Source organism: Panthera onca, chromosome D1 (assembly GCF_046562875.1).
Source record: "Panthera onca isolate mPanOnc1 chromosome D1, mPanOnc1 haplotype 2, whole genome shotgun sequence".
NCBI lineage: Eukaryota > Metazoa > Chordata > Mammalia > Carnivora > Felidae > Panthera > Panthera onca.
In genome coordinates this window covers 61,748,047-61,772,897 of record NC_138348.1, presented here as the reverse complement: position 1 = coordinate 61,772,897, position 24,851 = coordinate 61,748,047, and the positions used below count along the sequence as shown (strand labels likewise).

Here is a 24,851-nt window from a genome sequence, read left to right as displayed (position 1 = left end):
GTCCTAAATACCAGAAAAATGTCACAGGACATTGAAGAAGTAATGGACTAAGTCATAGTGGCTCAGATGAAAGGACGTTGGCTCAGAATTCTGTTACCTTTCATTTTGTGGTGAGCATTTCGTGTGTCTCTGTCTAATCTCCCTGCATGGCAGCTTTGCTCTCTGTGGGTCTCTGTCTGTGGCCAGCTGCATCCCAGGGAAAACCCAACACCCTAGCGCTGAAGGAACACTTCAGTAGCCTTGTCCAGTGTAAGGGAAGGAGGGTAGGAGATGCAAATGAGGGAAACAGCAGCGGTGCCTTCGTTTTCCTTTTGGAATAGAAATGAGGAAAGACCCCTTTCTGATCATTGATGGTGACAAGAAGCGCTTCCTTCTGTTTCCAGGGAACTTCGCTCCGTTTCAGGATCATTAAAGAAAGGACAAAAACTGTTGATGTGAAGAGTTAGAGATCCAAAATGTTAAATGTTCTCTTGTTATCAGATTTCATTACTATACAGTAGGTCACTATAGCACAGCTAGCTCGTGTGCTGGAGCTTAGTGATGTCCCATCCCAGAGAAAAAGCTGGGATCCACAACACTGATTCAGAGACCTCCATACAGTAGAAGCAAGAGCAGAGGGACTGTTTATTTACACACCACTGCCCTCCGTAAACAGGAAAGAATGATTTGATTACCTGCCAGCTGGCATTAAACAGTAAGACAAGTCTGGGCTCCTTATGGTCAAGTAAGAAGGATCTCTTCACCCCAGTGACATTTCCTGGGGCAGATTATTATAGTAGGAATTTATCTCTGTGCGGAGGCTTTGGTCCATCTTTTCTTTTATGGAACTACTTAATTTTTCTCAAAAGAGCTTGGTTTTCAGAACAAAAGGGAAATGGACAATGGCATCCTCTTTAATGACCATGTTTTTGTCAACAAGCAAGACTATTTCACATCGAATCCTAATTCCTTCTCTTAGGAACTGTCTGTCTCGGCGAAAGTCCCATGGGCAGACCACATGGCCACTGGGGGCTTCATTTTCTCCCTCTGTGGATCACAGAATGGGGGTGCCCGAGAAGGCCTCTGGAGGAATGGCATTACAGCCTCCCCCTCTACTTCCCACAGACCTGCACACCCAGCATCCCAAAACTGAGTTACCCCAATCCTAAATATATCCCCCAAGTAAGAAGAGATTTTTCTTTTTCACTCTCACTCGTCAATAACGCCCCCACTTGCATAGATGAAACCCAGTTTTCCTAATCCAGAAGTTAAGGTAAGATGAATTGATGCGGCCCTATTTCTCAAGTACGTGGTCAACCCAGAGCCATAAAAAGCCTATTTTGTGATGTCTCTTCCAGGAATTTCATGGGTGTCAAGTCCGGGCCTTGACCTCCCAATTCTGTAGAGAAAGCTAAAAGTCATAGTTAAATTTGAGAAGGTGTCTAATTTTTTCCTATTTCTTTGAAACCAGTACTAACATTTTTGGTCACTTTTATGATAGTTGTTTTATTCACTTCAGTGCCCCCTTGTCTTTAAAGTCTCAAAACACATGTGGGAAATGCTAGCTTCTGATTACATTTATAAAATTCCAACCTTGACCCCAAAGCTGTGATTGTTCAAGATGCCAGATACACAGAATTATTTACTAGGCTTCAGGATTGCTGTCCAATCATATAAATCTGGATTCTTAAACAAATCCTCCTCTGGGAGTAAAGATCAAAATAATACTCGGATGATGCAATTATTCCAGTGAGCAAAGCCAGACTTCACGATGAAGAGAAATTATAAAGAAAGGCCACAAAATCTTCTGGAGTTCTTTGTCCACTGTTGGCTGATAGCTCTCAGGTTTCTTGTTTGTAATCAGACATTCCTTAACTGAGAGCTTATAAGAGACCCACAAAGTGTCAGTGATTGTATGACAACCCTGTGCTTGTCGTTGAAAGCACTCTCTCACAACAGCACCCGTGACCTGAGAGGACAGATGCTGGCAAGGACAAGAGAAAATGGACAGGCCTCTACCCCAAGTTATCAGAGCAAGAGCTTGGTTAGTCAATGGTTCGGGGGGATTTTAGCCCGCAGGTGGGAGAGGTAGGAAACTGGAAGGAGGTTTAATGGGCTTTGTGCATCCCTCTCGGGTTGGTGCCACTGGCCACTTACTCATTGGCCCTTCATCCAAAGAGAGAAGGGGATTAATGTATCCAAGATCCTAACAAGAACATCTCTTCAGTGGTTTGTCAAACATCTAAAGAAGGTCACATGATCATAACCACCCTAACCATCACCTGCTATAATGACCCTTGTTTAATCTGGCCTGATGCGTATCAGCAGTACAACTGTTAGAGTCAGCAGAGGCTCCCGGAGAAGAAGAATGAAAAGCCTCATGCCATGTTCTCCACAGCCTTTGACAGGGGGCCCCTGAGGCTTCTTGGGATTACCCTAAGAGAAACTTTTGGAAACTTACGTTGGGACAACCGAGTCAAGGAAAGAGGTTTGCATGTTGGAGGCCATAGAAGTGCCCTCACAGACTCATGCCAAAGGCTCAGAGTCTGTATCATGAATCGCATTATGCCACCACTATCTCTGGTTTCTTGCACAGTGGCAGGAATAGAGACAGAGCATAAGAAACATTTCTCCTGAAGAGAAAGATGAAGGAATTTTGTGAAGTCCTGAATCCACCACGCGCAATGCAAACTCATGGACTTTGTACCTTCTTTTCTGAAAGTTACTGTTTGAAAATCATGATGGATTCTTCAGTGACTACGTTCCAGGGCAAACGTACCAAGATGTTCAAACAATAGAAGCGTGAACAGCAGTATGGACTCCTGCATATCGCTTTTATAAATAAATGGCATTGGACTTCAGAGATCCCAGCTATCCTTTCCATTTTTAATAGCCAGAGACAAGGAAGCTCTATTGTGTTCCCAGAAAACTTTGGGATTTGGTACTGACTGGCCATTATCAGCTTTTGGACGCACGGTGTGGCTCAAGATCACTGGGTACGAAAGGACAGAGTGGCTTGTGGAGCTGGAATTTGAAGTAGCAAATGCCCACTTTTGTCTTCTGAAACCCACAACATCGATTGCAACCTGAGTCTGCCTCAGTCATTTCCACTGCCTGTTGTTCCTGCTCCTTCCCTCCTTCCCCCCCACTCTGTGTCCTGGGAAATTAGTAAGCATTTTTTAAAGATATTAGAAACATACTGACTTTTAAAAGAGATCATTATTACTAAATTTTTCCTAAAAGTGAAATGGCAATAATAATGATGATGATGATGATGATGATGATGATGATGAAAGAAATGGCATTAGAAGAGAGTTCTCTGAAGTCAGCCCTTAGGCTTGGGAAGATTAAGCCGACAGAGTAGAGGTAATCTGTACTCGTCACCACAGCCAGGGTATCACCCTTAAGTTTGGAGATGAGCAAGGTTTTTCTTGTGAGAGAACTCCCTCAAAGAGGATGCTGCATGATGGTGTGGCCACCTGGATCCCGCTGATGGTGTCTCCCTTCCAACCCTGCGAGAGAAACTCCAGTGCTTCTAGAGCTGGGTTCAGTTATGACAGCAGTCTGTGCTCATGACGCTCTGTGAAACTCCGCATCTGAAAGCTAAGCACACCACCTGAGCCAGGAGGTCCCGCAGATGCCGTATGTGGTGACATATTGTGGGAGGTGACATCTGAGAAATTTTAGATCGCTTTGAAAATCTGGATGAATGAGCTTGACTAAAACAAGCGTGACAGATTGAACCGAGAATCAAGAAAGCCTTCACCTTCACCAGAGATGCTTCCCGGGCCGCGCTACCTGTGGGCTGGCCCTACTTTTCATTGCTCAGCCTTTCACAGCTTTATTTATTCACTCTTGCCTTAATAAGCCATTCTCCTCCACTTTCCTTTCTTGTATCTTGTGATCTCACGGACTCCGTGGCATCTGTAAGCATGAAGGGGAAGCATGCAGGCCCAGTTAAAACCTCCTCTTCCCAATTTTCCACTTGGCTATGCGGCCTTCCGGAAGCATATTTCATCTTGAAACAGAGACCGTATGGATACCTAAAGTCAAAACGTAGCCTCTCATCCACCAGTCTTTTGAGGCAAATATATATTGATGAACAGCAACGGTGTCTCTCCTTGCCAGAGGACTGAAAAAATAAAATTTATGTTTTTTCATGAGGGGAGTAAGAATGTTCCAACAGTTTATAGAACCCCAGGGCTTCCAGATAAGGCCCCACCATGCAGTCCAGTCCTACTTCTGTGCTTTAGATTCGTGTGTGAAATCAAGCTGAGGGTGGAGGCCAGCCTGACAGAGAGCATCAGGCCCTTCAGGAGAGGGCCATTGGTCTGGCCATTGTGGGGGTGCACGTAGGGGAGCTGTCACGAGAGGGGTGGAAAGGAAGCTCCCCTAAGGGCTATGACTGCAGCCCAGGTGGGGAAGATGAAATGATACTACTGATTTACGCTGGGAACGAAGGGGGCACATACACGTACTGCGAGGTTTCTTTCAGAGCAATGTTTGACACCCATCCTCACAAGATACGCAAAACCTTAGATGGCCAAGTAAGCCAATGCTTGGATGCAACCCCTCCATTGGAAAACAAAGCCAACATCATTCTATCTTTTGAGGTAATGAGCACTGAGAAGTGGTCAGGTTTTCTTTTCTTTTTCTTTCTTTCACGGTGGCATCCATCGACCTGCACCTTACATTCTGTGTAAGAGGCACAAAGGAGAAATGCATCTTACTTGGGACACCAAGCATTCTGCATTCAACTCTATGCGGGCACATGTGTCCGTGGAAAATTCCAGAATGGCAAACAGATAATCTAGTGGTATATTTGACCAAAGACTCAACCCACTTCCCCAGCCCGTATCAAAGATGATTCCAGTTTTGCATAGCTCTAAGTTCCAGCTCCCTGGGAGCCCCTCTGCCCAGACAGGGGGCCCTTGGTCTCATGCAGCTGCTTCCCTCAAAGGGAGGTTGGGTGCTGCTGCGGGTGGACAGAGGACAAGTTCTAGTTTTCCATAAAGTGGAACAAACCTGACAGAGCAGGAGCATGGCCACTTTTGCAGCTCTCCATCCTCCTTTTTCTCCTGTTTTCCCTGTCCCTATGTCTTCTTATATATGATCACAATTCCAAACTCCTGGATCGTAGACTGTATGGAAGTTCCTTTTGGCCCTTTCTGGAGAATGTGCTTGCTCTCCCTCCTCCTCTCTCATGTCATCTCATCTTTGGTTTTATTTTCACCACCATGGCGGGTCTGTCCCAAACGTGGGGTGCATCCCTTGTGTCTCCTTAGCACCCGGCATGGTTATGTGGCAGGCAGTATTGCACTTACTTGATCCTACCTTAAATGTCCTGTCTTTTATTTCCCAAGCGCACTATCTGGATAGGGTAGTTAAAGGTATGGTCTTCCTTCCTCTATTTTCCTATTGTCTTCGTGTGTGTGTTTGTGTATGAGCATAAAAGAAGAAATGTGTATATAAGAAATGTATATACACCCCATAAAGCATGGTGTCGAGATGCTGCCACATCCCCAGCCTTGTCACAGCATCCACTACCCAGAGGGTGGGTTTTTGGTCACACGGTGGTTGATATACCTGGAGTGTCATCCTTCCCCTTAAAGCGCTCAGTCTCTTTGTGACATCACCATTGTGCTGTCCTCCTTCCCTCCCCATACACACATACGCCACTCACTCTTTCTGCCCCATCTTACGTCACCCTACCCATCCCTTACACAGACCCTGGTCCATCAGAATTAAGATGCTGAGGGCCAGGGTGGGTGGCCTGAGAAAAGAAGGGGCCCCAGAGCAAGCTAAGGAATCTTAACAACTACATGACATTGCTGTTGTCGTGTTCACTCATTCAACAGCTGCATGCGAAGCACCCACTGGTGCTAGTGCTACGTGTTAGATACTGTGATAGGCTCTGGAGAATTGGGGAAACAGACCCCTGACCTCAGGGAGTGGATGGTCTGTTTGTTTGGGGTTTTTTTTTTCCCTCTTCAGAGAAGCCCCAAGTTTGGTAAGTCTTATCTTTGAGGAGTGTTCCCTACAGGCAAAGTCATTCCATTTTAAACATCTTAATTAATTAGGTAGTGCCTAATTTTCCAAATAGGCCTTATTACTCTAAGAATGTGTCTGAGAAAGATTAGGTACGTGTGTACCTAAAAAAGGCTCCGAGCCCCCTGAGGAGAAATACCACACCATGTTCGTCTTCTTGTCCCGAAGTCGTGACACATCACCTGGCACAGAATACGTGCTCAGTGGTTAATGACAAATACTTCACCGTCAGACTGCCTGAGCCTGAACGCCAAGTCCAGCAGTTCACGAACTGGGTGACCTTGGGCAAGTTACTTAACCTCCCTTCACTTGAGAGTCCTTCTAAGATAAACTTGATAACAGGAACTACCCCCCTAGGGTGGGCATGGGGACTGAGCAAAATAATGAATGTAAAGTGCTTAGCACACGGGCAGGGATGATGCTCAGTAAATGTTAGCTATGCTATTTTATCATTATATTGTTATTCTCACCCTTAGTTTGGAGGACTTCATTAGCCAGACTAATTTTTGAAGTTGTAAAGAAAACAGCTAAATTGGCTTATAATAAGAGATAGAAACTGCTATTTAAAAACTTATGGAAAGGGTTTGGGGGAAACATAAATGACTGAATACTTTCCAACTGGAACATCTTTGCCAAATACAGCCAAGGTGTTACTGGAGCCCATGAGATGCATGCCTGGTGTTGAGAAGCAAAGTCCCTTGCATTTTATGTGCTGGTCTTCAACGGAGAATACAATCATTCCGGCAAAAGAGAGTCGTATCTGTGAGCTTCTTTAAAACAGGAATTTATTTCACGCATAATCATTATCAGAGGAGTCCTCAGCATAGATTAAATTTCATAATGTTAACCATCTATTTGGTAGAACTTTTCCTACTATGTGAATTTTTTTTCATACCCATCTAGTCTTAAGCAAGCCCTTTGGGTTTTTGTAAGGGAGCAGAGGTAACTACTCTCATTTTATTGGATAAGGACATTGAAGTTGGGGAAGTTGAGAGGCCCACTCTGGGTCACATTTCTAGTAAGTGGCAGAGCCAGGACTTTGAATTTCCTGACCTGATCCATATTTCCAGCATTCTATCTTCTGTCACCTTTCACCAAGAATGTCCCATAGTTTCCAGGATTCTTCCTCCAAACCATGTCTTCCAAACTGGCAGCCTCACCAGGAAATGATGTATATCGTCTCTCAAACTACCTGTTCTGATCTTCAGTTCAGAAAATATCATCAGACCTTTATTTGGATTAAGCCAATAAATCATAACTTGCTTTAAAGGACAGATGTTCTCTACCAAAATCTAGGTTTGAGCCAGGCCACCATCCTGCTGACTTTCTGGTACATTGGGTGCCAATCCTGAAAAAACAAAAAAGAATTTAGAGGCCCGTACAGCACAAACTCAGGACTTGTTAGAGTACCATACAGTTCAAAGATAAGCTGGCTTTTGCTCTTTGTTTTCCAGTTGGGTTGGTAGAGACTAAAAACACAACATGCACTTAACGAATATGTTGAATCCTCCTAAGTGCCAGGAAATGTGGATATCATACAACAGAAATGCTTCCTACTCTTGTATTGCCAGCAGTCTGGCAGGGAAGACACTAATAAAATAAATAATTCCATTGACGTGTGATGAGGGTTATAACAGGTGAATTCTGGGGGCCACTTATCAATGAGACCCCCCAATCTAGGCAGCACCTTGTAGACCAACATTGTGAACTTCAGCAGAAGCATAGGAGAAAGCCACTATAGGTTTTTAAAAGCAGGATAATGACGTGATGACACTTGTGATTTGGAAGGATCCATCTGGCCATATTGAGGAAAAAGAATTGAGGGGGAATCTTTGGGGGCAAACAGAACAGACCGATTAGGAGACTATTGCCATCATCCAGGTGGGAGATGATGATGACCTTATCTAGGGAAGTGAAGTGACTGTGGGGATGAAAAAGGACAAGAGGACCAGAAAGAGAACCAGAAAGAAACGGGACGTTTTAATACATGATAGGGATATTACATAGCCCCTTTGCTGCATAACTAAAAACCACCTTCAAGGATTCTGAAAGTCTTCTTGTCATACCTGATGCTAGCTTCAAGGGGGACTTCTTCATGGGCTTCAGCAGAAGGGCTGAAGATAAAGTGGTCCCTTGTCATTTAAAGGGCATCTTTTCTTTTGAAAAGCTTAGCCCTTCTCTAAACCTTAAAATTACATTATTTTGGCTCTAGCAAATGCCTGATGTGAGTCCTTCCAGAGGGGATTGTTAATGTCAGTTGGGTTCCCTGAATTATTGATGAGTTTCAGAGCTGGTGGAATTAATGAGCGTTAGTGGTGGGTAAGGAGGCATATTGCTTTAAGAAAGTCAGCATGTCACCCCGGAGGAGGCTTCCTCATGCTGGCTAATGGGGGTGTGATTACTCCAGAAGCAAACTGCTGACTGAGAGCAAACCTCATTTAACCCCCAGGTACTCAAAGTCCCTCTGAAACCCTGAGACTGATAGGACAGTGCAGACCCTGAGGGTAGAACTTGGTGCATTTGAAGAAACTAACTGTATTTAAAGCATTCCTGTGATTTCACGTGTAGAGCTGACCCTCCCCGAGAACACCTGCCCCTCCAAGGCAGTCTCCAAGCAGCGCCGAACTTGTGCGCTAAGCATCGTGTGCGAAGAGGAGCTCACTAGAGCAGGGGTTCCCAAAGAGGGGTTTTGGAATGGAATGGTTCACGTTATTATAAGTGGTTATGGGGGGAAATGTTCTGAGGTCAAACTGGAGAATGTTCTGAAAAATAAGCAAGTTTCTTTATTGTAAGACTTCTCAGAGCCTTTAATATGTTAATATTCCGTGTGACTTTATAGAATAGGAACTAGGATAAAATAGTTTCCAAATTTGACCACAGAAGCTTGTTTTTGAGGACCTCATAGTACTAGCATTGTACAAAATTCACTTTGAGAAGTATCGTTTGAGATTACGAGACCCATTTTAAATCCTTCCTGGAACAAAGTAAGGTATAGGTAAATAGAATATAACATAATTGAGGGCAGAGGATGATACATTGAATCTCTCTATGCCCCAGAATTAACACACACCTGCCTGGCATCCAGTGGGTGCTGAGAAAAGTTTGTTTAAATTGAGAACAATATCATCAAAATTGAAGTTGCTTTGACCCTCTCTATTGGGTCAGCTGCACCAGAAGGACCTAACACGTCATCTCATCTGAACCTTCATTTTATAGATAAGAAAATTGAAGCCAACAGAGGAAGAGTAACTTTCCAAAGATCCCACAAGTTAGGCAGCAGGTACCAGAACCTAGGTCTCCTGTCTTCCTCATTGATTCATTTCAACAAATACCCATCAAGTATGTGCTACGTGCAAGGCAAGGGAATAGGTCCAAAGTTGCCTTATGGTGGTTATAGTCCAATGGAGGGAATAAGCATTAATTGCAAAATGAATACTTTACGTATACTTGGGACGCTGGCTTCCAGGGAGGACAGAGCACCAGGAAAGCATGAAGTGGTGGGCCTGCCAGGCTGGGACTCGTGGCCTTGAACCCATCTCACTGCCTCCCAGGGAGATGCATGTTGACTCCCATGACCACATTGCTGGCCTTGTCTCAACTGTCTTTGGCAAGATTCGTATTTATGAGGACCATAGCTCTTGACCCAAAACTGAGACAGTGGGGACTGGCAAAGGATTATTTCTGGTTTGTGAATTTCTTAGTGAAGTTATTACAATGTTAAAGCTAATCAATTCAATAATAATAATAATTGCAGCTCTCATTTATTGAATGCCTGCTTATGTTACCCATAACTGTGCCAAATAATTGACATACATTATCTATCTCATTAGCCTTCTCACCAACTCTTTGAATTAGGCCTTACCTCCATTTTACAGATGAGAATACTGAGGCCTAGAGAGTTAAATAATTTGCCAGTCATCACATGGGTAGTAAGTAAAAAGGTAGTATGGGGATTTGTACTGAAGGCTGCCCAGTCCCAAAGTCCACACCATGTTACAGCAAATGGTTTTAATTTAAAATTTAGGATCAAATGGTGTGACATCGTAACTGCCTTAGAAAGCCAGGATCCGAAAAAACAAAAAGTTATTTTAAAATAGTATGTGTGAAGTGTCTAGCAGAGCGGTTAGCCATGGTAGACCCTGAGCAGACGGCAACTGTCATCGTATTACCATCCTGAAGCCTCTAAACCAGGCGTTGGCAAACTACGGCACACAGGCCAAATCTGGCCCATCACCTGTTTTCGCCAGTAACGTTCTATCAGAACACAGCCGTTCATTTATAAGTTATATCTGGCTGCTTTCCAGCTACAATAGCAGGTTTGATTAATTGCAACAGAGACCATGTGGCTCCCGAGCCTAAAATATTTCTTATCTGAACCTTTACGGAAAAAGTTGTCTGACTCTGATCTAGACAAGTGCCTCAGGTTTCTGTGTTGCCTTTCTATGAGCCCTGTGTACGATTATGGGTACAACTTATGATACCGTGTGCCCTTTACTCAAAATAGAAGGTGAAAAAGGTCAGTGTAAGACTCAGATACTGTGTTCAAGCTGTATGTCAGACTCCGTGCTTCATGCATACACTATCTTATTTAATCCCATGAACAGCCCCATTTTATAAGTAGGCTGAGGCTCAAAGAAATTAAACAAGGTGCTTGGGTCCTAAAAGCCACCGAGTGACGGACCCAGACTGATAGGGCTTCCAGGTTCGTGCTCTCGCACAAGGGGTGTTCTTTGCATCTCACAGGAGGCTACATCTTGGAGCAAGAGAAAGCGGTCCACTACCATTCTTAACAATTGGACTCTACTTCCTTCCTCCAAGACTGATTTCGAATACAAATGAGGCTCAGTTGAAAGGCAATCCCAGCTGGATGGATAAACATTTAAATGGGACTGACTGGGGAAAGAGGGAGTCTGTAATGGTTTTGGCCAGGAAGGGCGGCCGGTCAGGTCAGGATGGCTGGGTAATCACCTGCATGCACAGCACTGCTCCTGCGCCTTTACGACTGCTTTCTCGATCACTTTTGGGGTGACCATGCTGGTGGCTTCCCACCTTTCCCAACAGGCTTCTGCTGTGCAGAGACCACAGCACTGCTTCTAAACTTCTGGAAGGATCCTGCTAGGCTTGGAGTGCATGGTCGAGAAATGTTCCTTCCTTTGAATGACAAACACCGTGGCCAGATTGATTGGTTGCTGTTTGAATATCTCAAATACAAAGGAACGTGCTCCTTTCTTTTACTTTGCAATAAAAGGCAACTACCAAAGGTCCTTGAAACACTAAAGTTTTATATTCTAATTGATGGTTCACTCAGTGAGTCCGTACCTTGGCCTACGTCTTTTACTGAACAGCTACATTCACATTTGTCCCATTTAAGAATAATGGGCCAATTTTCAGTTACTCCCTGGCAAAATTCAGTCGGTAGCCATATTCGTAGCAGTCTGCTGCTCATAATAATGAATTAAGCTTTATAGATGACTTTCGCGTCCATACCTTTCCCTGAGACCGAGCAGGGGTAGAGAGAAAACGCAGAAGGCATGCCAGCGAAAGCTGTTTTTTGATAGCTGCTCTGAGAAAGGAGCTAGCGGATGTTAAAATGAGGACTTGAATGAAAACCAAGTGGCAAAATAGAAGCTGAAGTGAACCATGTAACTTAGCAGATTCTCAGACACAGATTCCTGAGCCCCAAACTCAGAAGGGTTTCAAAAGGTGGTAATAAAAAGCCTGTAAATCTACCTGACAAGTAATAATAACTCCCCACCTTATTTGTTGGGCAAAGCAGAACCGAGGCAGAGTCTAAACATTGCCTGACCCTTCTTGATGAAATCACCCGAGGTTCTCCCAGACAGATGGTCACTCCTGTATCAGGTTCCCACCATATTTTGTACATCTCCCCGAGGGCACGTAGCAGTGAAATATTTTGCTTATACAAATCTGTCTCCTTTGATAGGCTGCATGCTCCTCAAGAATAAGAACTAGGTCTTATTCATCTCTATACTTCCAGGGCTGGCCCAGAGAAGGTGCTTAATAAATGACAGACAGGCACACAGATGTACAGATGAACTACATTAGGGAAGGGCAGCTTGCCTGTACCTGCATTTGCAAACACAGACGGCCCTAGTTAGTCTGTCTTCATGGCAGTCTACGGGGCTTTTATGCATGCCGAACCCTCTTCTTAGGGGCTATAGATAAGATGGGAAGAAAGAGACCTAAGGACTCTTCCTCAAAGCAAAGACAGCTTAGGAGAAAACAGGACAAAATAAATGAAAAGCCTAGGGTCCAATACGATTGATCCAGTAACCAGTGCTGGAAAAAGCGTAGCCCTTTTAGAATGAGACCCAGCAGTGCTGAGGGAACCTGAGGAGTATACTGGGGGGATGATCGCTTCATTCCAAACAGCCCCCCAGAAACAGGAAAGATACACAGGAGTGAACATGGAGCAAGGATCCGGCAAAAGTTTCCACCACTCACATTCTGACAGGCTCACATCCACTGACCCACCCTTGGGAATCCTGATCACTTTTGAAAGGGAGGATTTCAGATGCCGAGGCGTGACGTTCAGACCTACCCCCAGCACTTTCCAACTTCCTAACCGTGCGGCCCTAGCAAGTCCTTTCACCTCTGCGTCTCAGTGGCCCTCTCAGCAAAGTGGCAGTTCCTAGCGATCCATCTTCCCCGGGTGCCAGGGGCATCGATATGCGGAAGGATGTGAGAGCATTTTCCAAGCAGGCAGGAAGAGCGTGAGTGTGTGTGACTGCAGGTGGCTGCGGACGATCAGATCAGACCTCGATTCTGCGTGCTTTGCCTTGCAGAGGGTTGCCCTGGGTTGTGCAATGGCAATGGCAGATGTACCTTGGACCTCAACGGGTGGCACTGTGTCTGCCAGCTGGGCTGGAGAGGAGCGGGCTGTGACACATCCATGGAAACCGCCTGTGGTGACAGCAAAGACAACGATGGAGGTAAGGCTCCGGCACCCAGGGGCCCCATGCAGCTCCAGTGGGGGGTCGGGGTGGGGCCACAGGGTGGCGGGTGGGCATTATCGAGGCCACAGACCCCTGGCATACCAGCTGTCCAGTCAAGGAGGCCTGCAGGGCAGGCAGAAAACTGCACATGTGGTCTAAGGAATAAGTACATATCTCCACTTGTTCCATCTTAATTAATTTAAATGAACTAATGTAAATAAAATTAATTGCCATCTGACAGCAAGTGCAGGGGAGAAGGCATATGGAAGAAAGAATTTTCTAGCAACTCAATAGCGGGATGATTTACCTGGCAAAGTCATGAAGTCCCCCTCACTGGAAATGGACAAGAAGAGGCCATCCAGTTTTGTGTTACAAAAAGTGGCAGAAAGGACGCCTCTCCAGGGGAGGGAGCTTGAGTTCCCTTCGGCTGACACCCCTTCTCCCCTCATTCTGGTAATACCCTCACTGAGCCACCTTGCCCCACATCCTGTGTTCCCGTGGGTTTATAATAGAGTTGGTCTTAGTTAATAGGTTTTTTTCCCAAGTGCTGCACAGTCAAGCCCCTAAAGAGGAGTGGCCTAGTCTTGTGGAACATTTCTTAGCTGAGACAGAAGAGACCAGGGTTCCAATCCCCATTTGTCTTTGACCTCTGTGTATCCCTAAGCAGGTTACTTGATGTCTCTGGGCCTCACACTCCCTATTTATAAAAAAAGGCAGTTGGATCATGAGGACCATTCCAGTCCTTAAATTAGTCTAGAATTAGCCTTTGTCTTTCTGTTGTGTTACCTTGGATAAATATAATCACGATGTGCCCTACTTTCTCTCCTGGAAGATAGGTTGATTCTTCCTAATTCTCCTAATCTCAGGGGGTTAGTAGGAGAGATTAAAAACAGAGAAATGAAAAAAAAAAAAAAAAAAAGAAAAGAAACAGTCGACCCTTTCTTTCTAATGATGACCTAACAGCTGGCCTAATCCAAATGTGTTTTTGCATTTATACTAAGGGACTTTCTAATGTACAGCACGGATTAGGAAATCAGCAGGCCAGAAACTCAGCATCCCAACCTCTGGGAATTTTCTACTTAGTGTGATTCTACAATCTCAGAGCACCATACAGATTAAAAGGCCATGCGGGGGTTTGTTGTGATTATTCTGGTTCATTTGCTTTCAGTTGGCTACAGCAGTTTGGAAAGGACTATTTCAGACCACTGGTCTTTGTCTGAACCAGTTTGCAGTCCATCTCCCTTGGACCTGGTCCAAGGTCCTTGGTGGTGGAGGTGGTCAGGCCTATGCACCAGTCAGGGCCTTGTGGAATAGTTGTCAACAAGGAGCTCATAGGATTGGGCCTTGGCAGATAAGCAGAGACAGCAGGTTCAAGTTCTCCTCTTGAGAACTTACAGGGTCAAAATGTCCCTTAATCAATCTGAAACTTAGGGAGTCCATTAATTCCTGTGTTCCGTAAATATCCAGAGTTCCTCTTGTGGGGCCAGGTCCCAGGCCAGGCACAGAGATGACAGAGTCCCGTCCCTGTGCTCCAGGAATTCAGATGGGGGAGAAAAGTCCAAGGTGAAGTGCTAGTGGACAGTGGGATACTGTTACAGAGTCCTCTATTGGTCGGTGTGGGAGCAGAGAAACATTCACCTGGAAGGTGTTTCCTGGAAAGGAAGGGGCTTTCTGTTCAGAGAAATCGTCCTGGGCAAAGGCAGAGCAAAGCACTGAAGGGCACCAAGCATCCTTGTCTTCAGGCAAGAAGAAGTGCGATAATATTTGCTCTTCATAGGAAAGAGATGTCAGCCTAAATTATCTGCATCACTCCCCAGCCTTCTCCTTTACTTTGCCTGTAGACACAATTCCAATGGCCAACAATAACTTCACGTAGTTAGAAGAGAAGGGGACAGGAGCTGCACCATGAAGTCATTCCCCTGTCAGGAATGCAGGGTCTTGGCCAAAGCCCTCAAACAGCTGTTGAGCATCTGGGCAGCAAAGGAACCGTGTGTCCTTGACAAATGTGGGGAGAGGGCACACATACAAGAATAGGTTATAAAACAAGGTTTGTCTATTGCCTCACATGAAGCACAACCCTTGTGTATCCTGTTTACCATCCTTCAGCCTGCCCTCCCAGGGCTAAAACTCGCCAGTGTTTGCATGGGGCAGGGACACACGAGAGCCCAAAGCCCCACAGCTTCGGTGGGAGAAAGAGCTTGCCATCATAGGAAACAGGATTGATCCAGACCCCAGAGGAATGTAGCCTCCTCCAGGCACTCTGAGAGATAAACCAGCAGGGACTAGAAAAGAACAACCAGAAAATCCTCAAGTACAGGGATTAGACCTCTTGCATTTATGGAGCATGTTACAGACTGGGACGAGCTTTTACATACCTCTTAACAAAGCCATATGGTAGCATCGTAACTTGAGTTCATTCACGTACTCAACCAACATTAAATGAATGTCTACTATGCATCAGGCCCTGTCCTGCATCCTGGAGTTTCAGAGACAAATAAGACATGGTCCCTGCCCTTATGAAGTTCACGGTCTGGAGGGAGAGATAAGCAGCCTGCAATTGCATTGCAGTAAGATAATTGCTGTGGTGAAGGAGTATCCACTCTTTCAACTGATATTATCACTTGCCTGAGCACCCTACTGGGAACTGTGATATGCTTCCTGTCCTGTGAGGCCTCCAGTCTAGCCAGGAAGACATTCATGGGTCATCATGGTTGGGAAGACAGCTAGCCTGGGAGACCAGATTGTTAAGCAAGCTTGGTTTTGGGTTCTCAACTGTGAAATGAGGAAATGTCTTACCCAGGGTCCTCTCAGCTTGGTGGGCTCTCCGCCCATTGGGGGAGCTAAGGAGATGGTGCATGAGGTCCCTGCTTTGCAGGGCAGCACAGAGGAAACAGCCACGGGGAGTAGACTGTCCCCTAGTACTGGAGGGGGCAAGTCTATCCTCACTGGCCTATTACCCTCAGTCTTGGCCAAACGGGAGCAGTTTTGGTGGAGGGAGGAATGGGGCAAGCTATACAAGGCATCACAGAGTGAGCCATATTTAGCCCTGGGCTGTTTTCAGTTCTGTCAAGCACACATTTGCTGGACTCCTACTGTCTCCAGGACACCATGCTCCTTTCTGAGGGGATAGAAAGAACCAGTGAACGTGGCCCAGTCTTTCTCCCTTAGGAAGCCCACAGTCATTTGGAAGAAATTGCTATCCTAACAACCCAATCTAGTGGAGACAGAATGGAATACATGCCTTTCTTTCAGCCACGATGTGGAACGCAGCATAATTCCAGATAAATAAGGCAGGGTGGCAGGGAAAGCGTTAGAGTCTAGCTGAGTGTTGTTCTCGGCTGATGTGACACGGGGGCTCGGAGAAGGAAATGGCAGAGTTTAATGTCGAGGAACAGGACTGGAGGAGACACTGCAGCTCCCTCCTCCTCCTCCCTGCGTGTTGCAGGCAGGGAAACGGGAGCCCAAAGAGGGGGTGTTCCATCACACAGGAAGTGAGTCACATGGCCTGCGCTAGGGCCCAAGACTCTTGGGCCATTCCACGTGGCCTCGTAACCCTACAGTACTTCTGCCTTCTAGCAATTCATCCTCTTCCTAGAAATGCAGTGCAAGCGCTTACTCAAATTTGAATAGGCTACTACAGTTCCCAAAGCCAAAGAGGGGCTGAGAATGATAATCTGTATGCCATTTTACAGTTTGCAGAGCAATTATGCATCCACCCAGTAACTCTCGAGGTGTGTGGTGTTATTATCCCCTTACTATTTCTGTATAATGAGGAAACTGGGACTTAGTGAGGGGAAGTATTTGCCCGAGTCACACAGCTGATGGGTGGCAGAAACAGTCATAGTCTGAGAGGTCTGGCCACGCTGTCTCTTCAGTGTGTCCAGACTTAAGACTCGTGGTTCCATGGTAAACCCAACTGCAGCTCTTCAAGTTATCTGAGAACTTCTGGTTTCTCTTCTTTCCCAATTTGCTAGGCTTAAGGCAGTCCTTTCTAAATTAAACTTGAATTTCAAGCTTCATGAAGAATGCTGTTGAGGTATTTTTAAACTATGAGACAAAAAAAAAAAAAAAGAAAAAAATTCACAGTATGGCTGAGTTGGGTTTAGCGTTATTAGGTTGTTTTTGTTTCCATGTGTGGTCATGGTGTGTAAAACCAGAAAACAGATCCTGAATGTGACACAGTGACTCCCAGTGCGCTGATCCTCTGTTGGGGCTACCTTCACCCTTAACCTGCCTGCAAGATGTCACCAGAACACTGGCTGGTAAGATGGCCGAGCAAAGCCAGCAGGCAGAGGCCCAGGCCTAACACTCCCTGTGAACTCCTCTGTGCCCCACCTAACAAGAGGTGCCTTCTTCTTATAGTACCAGCTATGAAACCCTTCAGGAAGTGCTGTCGCATGCATCCTCTCGTCCCTCTCATAGTGACCCTCTGATGGTGGGGGGGGGGGGGGGGGGGTTGCTCATTTCATGTCCATTTCAGGGATGGTGAACTGTGGCCCTAAGGTGCGAAGTGACTGTAAAATGAGACTGGTAATTAATGCCTGCCTTACAGGGTCACTGTGAGGATTGTAAGTGTTGTATTCAAAGTGGCTGAAAGGCAGGGGCACCTGGGTGGCTCACTTGGTTGAGCATCAGACTCTTGATTTCGGCTCAGGTTGTGATCTCAAGGTCATGAGATGGAGAGCCCCTCGTAGGGCTCTGTGCTCAGTTGGAAGCCTGCTTGAGATTCTCTCTCCCTTTCCCTGTGCCCCTCCCTTACTACCATGCACGAGAGCACACAAACTCCCTCCCTCTCTCTCTTTCTCTCCCTCTCTCTCCTTCTCAAAAAAAAACTAAAAAAAAAAAAAAAAAAAAAAAAAAAAAAAAAAAATCCCGAAGTGCCTGAGAGGCAACACAGCACAGTGATTAAAAGTGCAGGATTGGGGCAGGGTGGGGGAGGGGGGAGGCAGGCACCTGGGTGGCTCAGTGGTTAAGAGTCTGACTCTTGGTTATGATGTCACCGTCGTGAGTTCGAGCCCTGCATCAGGCTCCATCCATGCTGTCAGTGTAGAGCCTACTTGGGATTCTCTCTCTCTCCCTCTGTGCCCCTTCCCCACTCGATCTGTCTCTCAAACAAATAAACTTTAAAAAGAATTTTTTTAAAAAGTACAGGATCTGTGCCCAGATGTTCTGGATTCAAACCCTGGCATGCTTGCTGCATTGCCCCTGTGTGGGCTCCTCGGCCTCTCTAAGCCTCAGTCCCTCACCTGCAAATATCACTTCTCATTCTCCTGTGCCTTTCCATCTGTAAGCACAGAAGCATGATATTTATTATAAAATAAATATATAGCCATCTATAAATAATTATTTTTAAAAATGGAAATGATGCTGTCTATGAAATTTTACACTCTACTTATTTTACTTACAATTATAATGCTTCTCCATATAATAATGTATTTCGGACCTTTTTCATCTGTTGATTAAAATGTGTATTCCAAACTGTCACATGCTCATTGCTAGAAAGAAAATAATTCAAATGTTCAAAAAGGAAAGTACTGGCCATAATATAGGGAGCATCCCCTCAGTTCCAGGCACTGTACTGGATGCTCTGTGGACGTGATGTCTAGCCCTTCGCAACAAACCTGCAAGACAGACATTTCCATGCAGGGAAACTGAGGCTCAGTGAGCTGAAGCTATTTGCCCAGTGTCACACAGTGACAGCACGAGAGCTAGGTTTAGAGTGGAATGGGTGTTTAAAAAAGAAGAAGCCAGAATATAAAATCCACTGGATTCTAAAACAACCAGACCCTTTGGATGAAGGATTTGTAAGCAGCTTCAAGGTGTGATAAGCCCTTCAGGTACTGTGGGCCCCATGAAAACGATCATGGATTGCAATACAGATCACTGATAGATGCCACCTGGAAGGAGAAGTTTCAGGAAAACAGAGAACAAAGCTCTTTGCCCTCCTTCCTCCTCCCCATTTCCCACTGCTAGAATGGAGAGCTCACATAAGGCCATAGCATTTGGAAACCCTTCAGACTATCTCTAAACCACATTTCTTGTGATAAGAGACAAGAGAGAAATTGACCTTTAAAAATCTTGTGTTCCAAGGGGCAGATAGAGATTTTGCAAGCCTTTTCAAAGAAGGCACAGAATTTATTACAGCAAATGACAAAACCTTCTTCCAGATGTGTACAGAGAGGGAGGCATATTCCACCCCCCACGCCCAGGGCCTCCCTGGAAGCCGCTGTGCGGCCAGACTACAGACAACCGCGAGATGAGGCTGGCTGCTGGGTTGTGGAGCTGGGGCAGGAGTTAAGTCCACAGAGAGATAGAGGGACTTGTTATACAGGGTCCACGAGTGTAAGGAACGTGCAAACAACTGTGATGCAAACAGTTTGCTAGTTCGTGGATTTCCCGGACCCACTCTCAGCTCTGTTCTCCTTTTGGCTTGTTCACGTCCACCCCTCTAGTCCTAGTTTAAGCATTCTGTCTTCCAGGAAATATGCCAGCCCTCAGCCCAAGCTGGGTTCCCACCTCCAGGCTTCCCTAGCCCCATCTCGACCTTCTTTCCCAGTGCTCTTTGGTCCCTGGCTGACCCAGAACACCGACTCCTGCAGAGGCATGACCGTTTTCTCCCTGTTTGTCCAGTGCCTGGTGCAGGGCCTGCCCCCATGCCTCCTTTCTAAGGAGAGGAATGAACTCCTACTGGGGGGACTGGCTTCCACCACACCCACGGCCCTCAATGGGCCTGCCAACGTGATTGAGCTGTTTGATTCGGAGTCCTCATATAATCATTCATTCGTTTGTTCATTCATTCAACAAATGTGATGCTCACTGTGTGCAAGGCTCTGTGCTATGCATTTGGGATAGAGAAGTAAACAAGTCAGTTCCCGCCCTCTGTGGAAGGACCAGAATGTCCAAAGCATGGATAAAGATGTAGACTATAGGATAGTGGCGAACAGCTGGATTTGGAGAAAGATAAGAAACCCAATTCCCAGCTCTGCCACACCTCACCAGCAGTAGGACCCTGAGTAACTCATTTAACCTGAGCCCCACGGTCCTCCCTGGTAAAGAGAAGAAGGCTAGCTGAGCCACCAACTTCAAAAGGACCCTCAGGCACACCTTTCACTTTCTGTGGAAGTTTCTGTAGGCCAGCCACCAGGGGAGATGGGCCTGCTGCATAGAAAGGCCAGGAGGTGGCTGTCCTGCAGGTTAGACCCCAGAGGCTGCCCCATCTACCCTCTGTCTAACCGAGGAGGACACCGACATCAGATGGGGGGATGAGTCACCCAAGGGCCCACCACTCACTGGCAGCAGTTAAGATCACAAAATGAGCAGAAAGCCGCTGCCGCTCAGGATGGTGACTGATGGCAGAGGACCTCACCCAGCCCTGGGCTGCAGCACATGTCTGCGGAGGGGACTCCAGGGACCAGCCACAGGTGTGGGGAGGACACTAGAACCTCAGCGAATGACTCACTCTTTACAACCCAGGAAACCTTCAGCAATCCTGAGGGACTGATACAGCTTATTATCCTGGTTCCATATGAATAAATGACATTTCAGACCTAGGAAGGGAAGTGCCAGAGGTCTCACCCCAGAAAGTGACAGAGCCAGGGAAGGAACTGGCTCTTTGGGACTGGTTTATTTTTTCTCTCCTGTTCCCTACTCCCCAGTTCTCAAGGTCACTTGACACCCACCAGCAGGGGACACACTGAGGAGGGGGCTGGAGGAAACAGCGTAGCCCTCATCCTCAAGTGGGTAGCACTTAGATGGAAATATTGGCAAAAGGCAGCGAGCGCTCAGTGGACCATGCAGCATTTTAGCCCTGGAGGGCTTCAAGTTCAAGGTCACATGTACTTGCACTGCTTTGGGATGTTCATTTAGTACGCCCAGAGACCTGCATTTTTTTTTCCTGGTTTTTTCCTCCCTCCCTCCCTCCCTCCCTCTTTTATATCTTTCTTTTTAATCTCTAGTCTGACTTTTTTCTGGATACTTCCTTCCCACTTTCCTTTGCCCTCTAGTCCCTCCGGAGGCATTGCTGCCCTCCAATCTCCAGGAGCCCGAATGGCATCTAACATTTCCTTCTGCCCCCTTTACTTTCACCGTGTACTCAGAGAGAAGAGGGAAAAAAGATATTTCTGGAGAAAAAAATGTTCTTTCCCAAAAGGTAATATTTAGAGTTCAAGAGGGTTTTACTGAAACTTTTAAGGAAACAGAAAAATACTATTTTTCTGGGTTTTTTTTTTTTTCTGTTTGCCATAAGGAGGGTCTCTCAGTGGGAATAGCATACAAATGAAACATGGACATTATATAAGCCAGCCAACTTCTGTATAATATACAATTAAGTAAACTATGAAGTCCTTGGAAAATGTAAATGTTTCCAAACTAGCCAAACCGGAGAATCATGAAAACTATACATTGATGTGTTTCTAGTCTACCCCCAAATTTACTTTTCTGTCCCCAAAGCATGCTTTTTCCTCTTAACATGACTCTTCTAAAATCTGTCATCTATGCCTAAGAAAACAAAAGTGTGGAAGAGTCTGTCTCCCTCCGGGGTAGCCACATGCACTGTATCAGGCTGCCATATGCTGTGTTTGAAGATGGGGGCGGGGGTGGGGGGGTGCCTGATTGGCTCAGTCAGTTAAAGGTCCGATTCTGGATTTTAGCTCAGGTTATGATCTCATGGTTCTGTTCGTGGGGTCAAGCCCAGTGTTGGGGCTCCATATGGGCCTACTTGGGATTCTCTCTCCCTCTCTCTCTCCCCCCTCCTCTGTTCACACATACACATGCTGTCTCTTGCTCTCTCTCGCTCTCAAATAAACTTAAAAAAGAAAATAGAGAGGTTTGCACGAAAGCTCACCTTGTAAACTGAGCCTTTGATAAGAATTTTGTGGGCCCCAGTCATTTTTGAAATAGGTGCTTCATTTAACAAGATGATCATCTCTATTAGCAAAGGTTTAGGCCACGTTTACTGCTCTGCAAATATTTGCTAAGTGAATAGTTGGGAAGGCGTTGGCAGACAGAACTCTTGGCCTGGCGTCTGTCCATCCTGTGAAGCGTACAGTGAGCAATTGCACAGTCCCAGGTCCCTCACGAGAGCCCTGTTTGTGTGCCGTGGCTCCGTTTCAGAGAAGCCCGATCTTCAAGTCCCTTGGGTCTCTGCTTCCCTAACTTGAAGGTGTGTCTCTTAGGTCATCTTTGTCTCCTCAGTTCTTCACAGCCAGGCTGCAGCCAGAAAGAGCTGCCCTGAAGTATGCAATGGAGTGGGGACCCAGGACAGGCCTGTTACGGGGCTAGCCGTCCAAGGAAGCACCCAGCCAAGGAGCTAACAGTGACTCTTATTTAGCAAGCACGTCCTTAGGTGCTGGTCGTCATGCTAAGTGCTCCACACCCATGATCTCACCCACTCCCCTCAGCGTCCGTGAGGTAGGTCTGACTGTGCCTCTTACACACGGGCCCAGCTGAAGCTCGGGGCCCTTGCTGAGACTTTCATTTCCAGCAGAATGGCCACCTGGATCATCGCAAAGACCCTCTGATCACGAGAAACAACAATTTGTTTCTAAAAGGGAAAGGAAAAAGGAGTATGGGGATGCCAGAAGCAAGGATGAAGCGGGAAGCTAGTGCAGGAGGCACAGGGCTACTGGAAGGAGCTCGATGTCTGGGGAAGGAGACAGAGAAAATCAAAATTGCAGAGCAAGGGTTGGGGGGCGAGTGCTGTGACCGGAGGTCGCCCTGGGAGCCGGAAGGGCACGGAAGAGTGCCATTTCAGCAAGACTCGTAAATTCATGTTTTCCACTTATGAAAAAATAGTTCCCAAAAGTTTCAACCTTTCATACTTAGAAAGAACTGGGCTCGGATTCCAAGACAGCTTCTCTGACCACATGACCTTGACCAACTTACTCTAGTACTTTGAGCCTCCGATTCCTTCTCTGTAAAATGAGCGTGATGGTGACAACAGTGGCTACTTCACAGAGCTGGAGAGATTCGAGGACACGTCCTTTGAAAGCATTCATTGCCAAGCATTTAGCACAACGTCCATGATCATCATCGTTGAATATAATATAAATAATAAGAATAGTAATTCCTGGCTAACCTTCCCCCAGGACTAGAGAACAGAAAGCAGTTCTTCCAGGGTGCCACAGAGCAGAGTGTTTATAAAGAGGTAAAAGACTGGCTTCCAGGGTCTGCTCTCTCCGGTAAACAAGAGCAGGCAATAGCTAATAAAATTTCAAATTAGCCATGACTTTTCACAGCCCTTCAATTGTGCTGGCTGATTTAATGGTCAGCGTCCCTGCTCGCTGGGATTGAATAATGGAGCATTTCTGCAGAGTTATGGATGCAGCAGCTGAATCTGTCATGCTAACATCAATAGCAGAATGCAAATAACCCTCAGCTTGGGCTGTAATTATGTGTTTAAGCGACGTCTGACAGGGCCAGCGTGGGAATGTGTGATGGAGGGGATGCAAGAGAAGACAGGTGCTTTGCGAGGCAGTTAGCGGGTGTATCTGGGAGCTGGGACAGGAGCCACAAGTTAGGACCCAGGACAGCGCTGGGGTGAGGGGAGCCCTTTCCTCCACATCTCAGGATGAATCTGGCAGGTGAGCAAAGAACAAATGGCCCTTCGCTTTGATGAGCCGTGTCGTAGACTCAGGGACAGCAAGGGGAACAAGCCCTTAGCAAGCACTTACTGTTTATGGGGTACTCTGCTAGATTTGGGGACATATACTATGTTTTCTATTTATGTAACAAACACTTATGTGGCACTTTTACAGTCCCCTTATGAGACATGTGTGAAACAGAGGCCAGAGAGTTTAAGTAACATGCCCAAGGCCACACAGTGCTAAGTTTCAGAGCCAAGATTTGGCCCCAGACAGTCTGGGCCCTGAAATCCAGGCACTTTGCAGTGTGGTGCCCTCAAGGAAGTTATAAAGTCTTGGATACCATGCAAAAGTGGGTGAGAAAGACAAGGGATTTTTGTCCCTAATTGACTAAGGGGGAAAACTGGATTTCAGGCAGGTCAGGGAGCTTGCCCGAGGCCGCAATACCTCTGAGGCTGGGAAGGGGGCCTAGGGGTGCCGCGTGGGGCACCAAATCTGGCCAGTGCAAATGCAGTGCTCTGCTGGGCAGCACCTCTGTCGTAAACCCAGGGAGACAGAAGCGAGGGAGGTATGTCAGTGATGAGGAGACTGGGGCTCGGAGAGTAAGTGCAGGAATTCATCCAGGGGCGTTCTTAGCCACAGTTCTGGGACTTGAACTTCAGCCTTGGCCTCATGATCCATCCACCATACCGCACTGTTTAATTGGATTGAATGAAGCGGGTGGTTTCCTGGCTTTTATGGACACTGTCATTTGGTTTCATCCCCTGCTTCATTTGTTAATCCATTCCATTCTCTTTGGTTTATTTATTTAACAGCCATGTTTGAATACTTGTACTAAGTGCTGGGGACACAACAGAGATAACCAGAGCAGGATCTGTGTCCCCATGGCGGTGGGGAAGCTTGCCCAAAGTCACACAGCTAATAAAGCAAGAGAGGCAGAATTTGAACCCAGAGGAATGCAAGTCCTTAGACTGTTTTCTGCCCACAAAGCACACAGACTGTCACCCTGGGCTTTCCCTGTCCCCCACTTGGTGCAGTGTCCTCTAATCCCTGAGTTTGTTATTCTTTGTAAGCTACGCTGTTGGGTGCCTGTAAAAGCACATATGTGACCAAAAATCTGTGATCTGATTGGATTTCTTTCTTTGTACTTTGGGAAGCTGGAAGCCGTAATACAATTTCCAGTCCTGAAGAAATTCGTCCATGTGGCAAAGACATTCCCTGCTAGTAGCCCCTCGGTCAGAGACCTGAAGCCAACAGGCAAATGCAGGGACTCCCTCCCGCAGAAAGC

At 46.3% G+C, this 24,851-nt stretch overlaps 1 protein-coding gene across 4 annotated transcripts in view; it reads left to right on the top strand.

Annotated features, from left to right (window-relative positions):
• Positions 1–24,851, top strand: part of TENM4 (teneurin transmembrane protein 4) — a 2,903,849-nt gene that overhangs the window by 2,781,416 nt on the left and 97,582 nt on the right. For all 4 annotated transcript variants that reach the window (XM_078433056.2, XM_078433057.2, XM_078433058.2 and 1 more), the window contains 2 exons: positions 5,343–5,369; positions 12,834–12,980. In XM_078433056.2, coding sequence (XP_078289182.1) covers positions 5,343–5,369; positions 12,834–12,980 — 174 coding nt within the window. The remainder of the gene's footprint in view (positions 1–5,342; positions 5,370–12,833; positions 12,981–24,851) is intronic.